At 37.6% G+C, this 8,713-nt stretch overlaps 1 protein-coding gene across 1 annotated transcript in view; it reads right to left on the bottom strand.

Annotated features, from left to right (window-relative positions):
* TMF1 (TATA element modulatory factor 1) overlaps positions 1 to 8,713 on the bottom strand; it is an 18,344-nt gene that overhangs the window by 8,363 nt on the left and 1,268 nt on the right. The window contains exons 2-6 of the mRNA XM_009284508.2: positions 4,888 to 6,128; positions 2,992 to 3,095; positions 1,988 to 2,114; positions 908 to 1,013; positions 126 to 268 (exon numbers count right to left, since the gene is read on the bottom strand). Of these exons, the coding sequence (XP_009282783.1) occupies positions 126 to 268; positions 908 to 1,013; positions 1,988 to 2,114; positions 2,992 to 3,095; positions 4,888 to 6,128 (1,721 nt within the window). The remainder of the gene's footprint in view (positions 1 to 125; positions 269 to 907; positions 1,014 to 1,987; positions 2,115 to 2,991; positions 3,096 to 4,887; positions 6,129 to 8,713) is intronic.

Here is an 8,713-nt window from a genome sequence, read left to right as displayed (position 1 = left end):
TAGAAAAGTCCCCCAAAAAAAAAAAAAAAAAAAAAAAAAAAAATCAGTCTATCTAGAGCCTCCCAAAAAAGGCTACTCTGCAGCTAGCATGAAAAGCTTTAAAAAAAAAATCCCAAATATCTCACCTGTTTTAAATGCTGCAACTCCTCTTCCAATTCCTTAATCTTCTTGTTCTGTTTTGTGTTAATATTTTCTCTCTCTTTCTCTTTGGCTCTTAATTTCTTAATAATGTTGGAATTGTGCAGCTGCTGTTTGGAAAGCTTTTCTCCTGTGAAAAAAATGAACATAAAGCTAGTGCATATTGCTGTTATTCTATGAACTCTCTCTATTCACACCATCCCCTGCTCTTCAGTCCCGTGAAAATAATAATCGAGTATGTAGGGAAGTACTTCCTCTTACATTTTTTCATGCAAGTTCTTAAATCTACCTTATCCTGAGATGACCTTGCTACACTAAGCTATAGTGAGATGAGATAGGATAGGCGGTGAAAGGCTTTGAAAGTAAAGCCCTCATATCAGGAAAAAACCCCAAAATGGCCTGTTCATTTAGTAACCATATTTTACTTCCAAAATTAAAAAGTAGTAAGGGAGACACTGTAGAAATGCCTTGAATAGTGCCCTAGTTAGATTTCTGTTGAATGGAACTTGGAGCGTTGTACTGCACGCTGGTTTTATCTCACAGTGCCTTTTAATGCATATTGCAGAAAGTACCCCTCTAGCCATCTGTATTTGACTGATCCCTCCTGCTGCTCTTTGCTATTAACTAGATGGTTCAAATATTCAGAAACATCTAACATGCTTCAAATGTTGTATTTTTTTTCCCCACATAAAGAAGGCTCATATGTGAAGGCAGTAAATTTCAAGCTATTCTACAATTTTTTACTATTAAAAAAAATTTAAATTCTCACCTTCCTCCATTAATCCTTTGATTTGCTCTTCTTTTTCTTTCAGTAATTCGGCAGTTTCATTGGTATTGAGTCTAGTAGCCAATTCTTCTTTAACAGTCTTTACTTCCTAAATAATAGGATAAAATACTTAGGACAATTTATTAAAATATATTTAGGGAAAAACACACAGTAAGTTACACTGATCACCTTTTTCTTCTCCCCGACCTCTCAAAAGGCTTTTATTTGAAAACAATTTAGGTTGGAAGGGAACTCTGGAGATTATCTGATCAAATCAGATTGCTCAGAGCCTTATTCCATCAAGTTTTAAAAACCTCCAAGGATTGAGACTCCATAAATTCTCTGTACAATTTGTTCCAACTCCTCCTTCCGTTTCACTTTCTAGACTTTAAACTTTTGCAGTATAGTAAAAACAAACTGTTATATTCACACACAGGTATCAGATAATTTTTCTACTTCAGCTTACTACTGTGCCAACACGGTGACACATACAGTGACAAAAGAACTATGAAATATTTTTTTTTCCAGTTACAGATTTGAGTTTACTTTTTGCAGACCAGCAATAAGCTAGAGAAATGTAATGCTCCGATACCAGGTCAAGAACATTTAGACTCCACAAACTTTGTTGCTGCACACTTCTTTGCTCATTCCAAATCAATCCATCACCAGTCCTTAATTTTCCCACCAGTTAATCCTCTAAAGAAGCCATTCCCATTCGCCGTCACTTCCCCACATCCCCGGACCATTCTTCTCCCTCACACCAATGCAAATGCATACATGGGTACAAGGTAAAGGAGAGCAGGCGTTAAACCTTTTCCCCCCTCCCCCCCAAACCAGACTAACTTTAACTTAAATGAGTTCCCTAGCTTGGTTCACAACACGGCTGCAAGAATACATGTGTCAACACAAGGAAATAACAAGCAGCCTGGGAGGCTAGAATCAGCTTATGCTAATTACTAATACCATGAGATAGCACCTGTCGGTCTCATGCTTTTCCCTAGCTTAATTTTTATGAATTTACCTCAAGAAACTTAATTGTGTTCTAAAATAATAAACATTAATTTCACCAAAAAGCCCAATTACCTTTTTAGCTGCATCTCTTTCTTTGCAGGCTAGCTGGAGCTTCTTTTCAGCATCCGCAATTCGCTGAGCAAACTCCTCTTTAAGAGATGAAAGGCTACTGCTCTCTTCTTTCATTCTAAACATTTCACTACATTTAAAATTAACATTTCAGAACAGTTGCACGGTTATGTGACATTCCAAGCAGTTTGCAATAGGTTGTCTTAAATGCTTTTAAAATGTGGGTTTTTTTTTTATTTTACACATTAACCAGAAGTCAAAAAACACATCTGTATTAGAAGTACTAATCAAAGATCCTTACTAATTCAGTAATTTACCCGTGAAAACAATGAAATGCTTGATTTACCTTAAGTGTTTTGCCCCTTAATCAAGTTCTTTCTGATTAACCATAGCCTGTATCATATACAGGGCAAAAGACTAAATGTATTTTTAAGTTAAGATCAATTTAGTCATTAAATAATACCTTCACATATTATCTGTAAATTTTGATATTTGATCAGCAAACTGATAAATCCAACTTTTCATTTTTTTCCCTTTTAATTTTAACTGAATTAAATAATGAATTCAGGTTTTTCCCTACAACCAGCCCTTCTACCACACTTTCACTGCCTACATTTCAGTCAGCAAATTACTTAGTAAATCAGGTTCATCCATCTGTATCAGAAGAATCAGTCTCCCTTAACAGCTGAATCCAGTCTTATAACAAAGATCTTTATTAATAACCAAGTCTGACTCTACACATCTGTTTGTCATTCCTACTGCTTACTTACTGAAAAACCTTTCACCAGCCTCTTCCCAAAAGAGATTTTGGCCCCAAGAGATAATGTGTCTTTAAAAAAATACCATCACAGCACATGCAATCATTATTTCCACCTTTCCCAAACAGTGCACATCCCTTGCAACCTTTGTTCTAGCTATAAAGCTACTTGTTTTACGATTATTGTCTACTGATTGTATTACATTAAAGTTACAGTTACACCCACTACTGTGTATATTTTCATACTTACTCTTTTAGGTTATCATAAGCTTCTTCCAGGCGCGCCTTTTCTTTACTAGTACTTAATAACTGTATTTCCCTCTTCTCCAGTTTCTCAGTTAATGAATCAATCATCTGGACAATGTTTTTACAGATAAAGATCAGATGAATGGGACAATTAAAACACAAGAGGGGCAGGCTTCCCCTTTCCCCCCACCATTCCCTCCCAACACTATTTAAAGCTGAACTTGTCAATGTTTTTAGGAATTTGAGATAGAATTCAGTAAAGATTACCATGTTTCTGCCACATTAATTTAGAACTAAGCAATATCTAAACACAAGATACCTGTCTTCTGCAGGTGTAGAAATTCTACCAAGTAAGCACATGCAGCTCAGCTAAGTTCCTCAACAAAATCATCAACAGTTATGTTTAATCATAAATGAAATTTTTAAACAGAGCTGATAGTCTATAAAACTATAGCTAACATTAACCATTAAGACTGCCAGTGCTCCTTATATCACTCTTTACAGAATCACAGAATAATTTACATTGGAAGGTCACTTCTGTGAAATGTTAGCACAAAGCAGCAAGACAGCATCAGATGAGGGAAGCAAACTTCTAGGCAGGATCAAGAGCTCTTAGCTCACATCATCAAAATAATTTCTTAATACCAGATTTTGGAAAGCTAAATACAGAGAAAAAACACAAACATACATGCAAATATACAAATGAAACAGATTCTATAAATGTAGCTCAATATGGACAATGAAAGACAAAATTTGCTGTGGCCCATTATCACTATTTCCCATAATGTATAACCGTTTAAGTTTAGGACAACTTAAGAATAACAGTACATGGCCATGGAGTTCCCTAAGGAATTTACACCATCATTCTGTACAATTTACACAAACAACTGCTTTCCTTAAAACACAGATTACATTGGGGTTTTATGAACTGCCATAAGCAATTGCTTTTCCCTTATTACTATCAGAAATAGCATCAGTATTGTAAGTATGCCTACAGGGCAAGGCCATGAGTAGGGCCCATCTATGTCACAAATTAAGCACATAGACTATGAGCAAAGCAGAATGCAAGGAAACAGAGCAAAACACACGTCAAAGGAGCTCAGAAATTAAAAACAAGAATAGAGGGACAGGAAGGTGACAAAGGAAATGGAAAAAAGGTAGCGCACAATACACTGGCAGAACTGGACAAAACACGCTGCTTCAAAGCTCCAGTTTAGCCTTCCACTTCGCCACATCTCGTCACGTCATCTATTTAAACTAGCCATCCAAATTTCTTTTAATCTATTCACTATCCATAACTAGGCTTATGTTCTTCATTAAAAAACCATCTTTTTACAAGTAAAGATTATTTCTGCTAAAAAGAGACATTAATTTGTCGAGTAAAAAGGACTTATTTACGCTAACTACTACTATCCTCAAAGAACATGAATAACACTCCTGGAATGTAAACAAATGTTGACAGTTTGTAAGTCTGTGGAAAAAAATGCTCGCAAAATATTATCTTGATTATTGCTGAAATACTAAAGGCTTGTGGTTCCATAATTCAAATCAAAATTTGATTTTGATTCAAGGAACCTCCTCCACCTTTCACAGAAAAAAAAAAATACACCAAAGAATTAAAACAACACATTTGACTTATCAAGGCTTCCTGTCTGCTAGCACTACCCACAATTCACAAAAACAATAACTAGGTGGATTAGGTGAAAACCAAAACTATTTGACCAGAAATTTCACCAGTATTCTTCCACTGCAGAATATCAAGGACAGTTTTCTACAAGGTAAAGTAGTTCAGCATCAATCAATTCATTCAAATAAGGTGAAGCTAATACCTATATAAGGAGACGATAGGAGTTTCATTTGTAATTAAAGGGTGTGTTTGCAAAAAACGTTTTACAGTTACCTTTTTAAGCTCTTGCTTTTCAGTGTCCTCTTCTAACAATTTTTCAACAGCATCCTGCTGCGGCTCAGTCTCCTCTTTCACAATCTCTTCTTCAACAGTTTGCACAGTAGCAACCAAAACATCTGGCTGCTCAGAATTAACAGGGGTCGCGCTTCTCCCACTCTCTTCCATCTCAGCTTCCTCGGCATGTAAAACAGGAGCGTCATTCAAGTTTTCAGATTTATTTTTCAGAGCATCAACTGTTTCTGTCTTTGGTGCAGAAGGACTGACAGCGACAGATGCTGAAGCAGAAGCCCTGCCTGATAACTCATCATCTGAATTTATTTCACTTACACTTCTACTATCTAAAGACTGCACACTAAATGAATCAATTCTTTCAAAAGCATCAGAGGAGCAGCAGCTCTCGGTCATTTTTTGAAAGTCATCTAAACGATTATAATCTACACAGGCAGATGTAGATAAAAGCTGAAATGACGTTTGCATTAGATGAAGACTGGATTTTGAATCTGCGGCTTCTTGTCTTGAACTTACTGAGCTCTCACTTATTACACTTTCATGGTCCAGAACTTCAATATCACTAGTTGTGGATGTCCCCGAAGAGAAAGTGCTAACTGGAGGTGATGGTGTATTGCTTTGCCTGTCCTCAGTCTTTCGCTCCTTAGCTTCCAAACCCATGTCTTTTGTACCTGCATTAAGAGGCTGCGAAGTGCTCTCCGGTGCACCTCCCGTTCCACCCCCTCCTACACTGGATTTTTCATTAAGAGCATCTTCAGGTACTTCCAAATTTAGGGCAGACACCTTTTTGTCAGTAACTTCACTGGTGCTTTCTTCAGGCTTGGCATTAGATTTAAGCACAGAATTCTCTTCTATTTTCTCCTTGGGAATATCGAGGTTTTTCAAGTCCACTAGGCCAGCTACAGAGGAATCCTTCACTTCTGCCTCTGTTGTCACTGGTACTTCCAGCTGACTGGGGTGTTGAGGCTCCTTTAAAGTGCTTTTCACCTCCTCTTTGGGTCGCTGTGATTTGGCTGGAGGTTTGGATACCACTGGATTTTTCTGTATACTCTGAACGTCTGTCGGAGAGAGAAAGGCACTGAAGAAGTTTTCAGATTCATCTACTACCGTCCTCCGCACTGGCTTAGTGATTGCTGTTGGCGATATTGGCTGATTCTGCGGTTCTGTGTTTGAACTTAAGCCCCAGGAAGATGTATCCCATCCTCCACTTATGAGAGAATTTGTTCCTAAAACAATAAAAAAAAGAGATAGGCCAAGAACACTTAAAATGTATTATTTTTTCAATATTTGTCTTTTTAGATGCAACAGTTCAGAAGAAATGTTTTCAATACATACAACTTAAAGTGAATATTATACATGATCACAAACAGCATCATTTTTGTTACTATTTCCTTACAAAGCTTGGAACTGATTTTTAGACAAAGCAAAAGAAGCTTAAGGAAGACATGAAGCAATTCTAAGACTTAAGGTGGACACAGACATCTCCAGAAAGTAGGAGTACCTGAATGGAACCAACAAGACATGAAGCAATTCTAAGACTTAAGGTAGGAGTACCTGAATGGAACCAATTTGCTCCCTCCCTGTTAAACAGTAACTTCAGCAAAGGCAGAAAGAAACCATACACAAATTACACCAGTAAATCCAAGAGTGAGAATTTCAGAAAGACGATGGAGAGAAGTGTCTGGGAAGGGGAAACGAGCCCACGCAGCATTCTGAAAGCAATAAGGGCAAGTCTGAAGCCTATTCGGGCACAAAAAGCAAGCATTTCCTTTGGGAAGGGAACAAGGGAAAGGGAATGCGGCCTCCTGCTTCCTACAGTGAAAGGAGGCTAGGCAAAACAATCTGAAAAACTGTAGTTTAAAAGTAAAGAATTCTATAGATTACAAAAGGAGGAAACAATTACTAGGTCTTAAAAGTTATCTGCCAGTAGAACACAGACAAACACTTCACGCACCTTTAACAGAGAACAGGGAAGAAAAAAAGCTTTAAATATTTTTAGAATTTACACTGTAAGAAGGGTTCTTGCCCTTTCAGTCTGTGACAGGCTTCATATTTTAACTCACACGCCAGGCAACAGCCTGAAGCTGACAATACACATTGTCAGCAGCCCAGCTAAGATGATAGTTTTCTTCTTCTCCTGTGGAGAAATACTGAATTGATTAGTTCTGAAGCTGCCCTAAAACAAAGTTCACAGTTAGTTACTATTATTGTATTTCTTGCAGGTTTTCCAGGACTTGTCAACAGCAAGGATAGTAAGAATTTCAGTAACATCCCAAGTAAGAAAGATAAATACAAAAATAATATCCAATTTGATTTTGTACCTACAAACAAAATCTGGGTAACGTAACTATTTCAGGCCACTTAAAAAACAAGCTTACTTTATACAGTAAGTATATTATTAAAAACCATTGAGTTTCAATATTTATCTATTAAAAAACATTAAGTTTAAATATTTAAAGTAGACTACCACCTTCAGAAACTGTTGATACCTATTGGCCTGAAGATCTGAAATTCAGCTAATTGCTGCTCTCATTGCCAAAAATACTACAAACATCTGATTTATTACTACCTTGTCCGTGATTTGATAGCTTCAGAAAGAGCCTCGTGAATGAACTGTAACATTCAGAAAATATTTTTACTTCTTTTAAAAACAAATGTTTTCCCTGAAAAACAGATGCAGGCTGGTCTTTGCTGCTTTCCTTATGAATTACAGAACTACTATAAATGCTAAGATATAAATTAAATTAAAAAACAGCTTGGACAAGTTTTAAGTTTTAAGAAACTAAACACAACACAGTCTTCTATAAACAGTTCCTGTAATTTAAGACAATGCTGGACTAAGTAAGTGACTGCCAAGGCCTTGCTCCCACAAAGGGATGAAGACATGCAAAACTGACCCTACGCTTTGCTGAGCAACCAACCTAGAAAACGCTTCCAATTGTTACAGCTTTCCATTTTCAGAAATCTAACTCTGCTGTGGGTATACCTGGAAATAACCTCCTACTACAAACACATACAGTTCTTCCAGATGTCGTTGCGGGAAGGACACTGATTCCAAATGACTTAGTATCTCAGCCTTTTCTTTATTCAGTCTTATCTTTAAGGCATTATTTATGGGGAAAAAGGCTTCTAACGTGCTGGCTCCTTTTTGCTCTTTCACTTCCAAACAACAATTTAGGACTGATCATTCTTTCAGGTTCTACATTAGCACACGTACAAAGCAGACACTTCCTCATAACCAAGCCACGACAACTTTTCCACCAACGTTCCTTTCAACAGATATTGGAGGATGATGAACTTAACGGCACAAAAAGTGGAAACTTCACTTGGCTTACGCGGACCAGACTTCCAGCTTCTACTCTGCTCTTCCTATCGCAAAGAGCGAATCCACGCATGCCTCGGAAAGAACGTAGTTTTCCCTTTTTTATTAACTGAGCGGTTTTTATCGACAACTTTTCCACCAACGTTCCTTTCAACAGATATTGGAGGATGATGAACTTAACGGCACAAAAAGTGGAAACTTCACTTGGCTTACGCGGACCAGACTTCCAGCTTCTACTCTGCTCTTCCTATCGCAAAGAGCGAATCCACGCATGCCTCGGAAAGAACGTAGTTTTCCCTTTTTTATTCACTGAGCGGTTTTTATCACCTATTAGTCCCTCGGCAAAATAATAACGCCTTGAGAAACACGGGTATGAAGCGCAGTGCTACCCATGCAACAAAACCACGGCGCTGGTGGCACCAACCAGGTATCGCGTGGGCTGCCGAGGCCTCCTCAGCTTTTTGTCACTGTTGGCCCCCCCTCGCCTGT

This window comes from Aptenodytes forsteri, unplaced genomic scaffold (assembly GCF_000699145.1).
Source record: "Aptenodytes forsteri isolate BGI_AS27 unplaced genomic scaffold, ASM69914v1 Scaffold53, whole genome shotgun sequence".
NCBI classification, from domain to species: domain Eukaryota; kingdom Metazoa; phylum Chordata; class Aves; order Sphenisciformes; family Spheniscidae; genus Aptenodytes; species Aptenodytes forsteri.
Note: the sequence above shows the minus strand (reverse complement) of the source record. Positions and strands in the feature narration are given on the sequence as shown.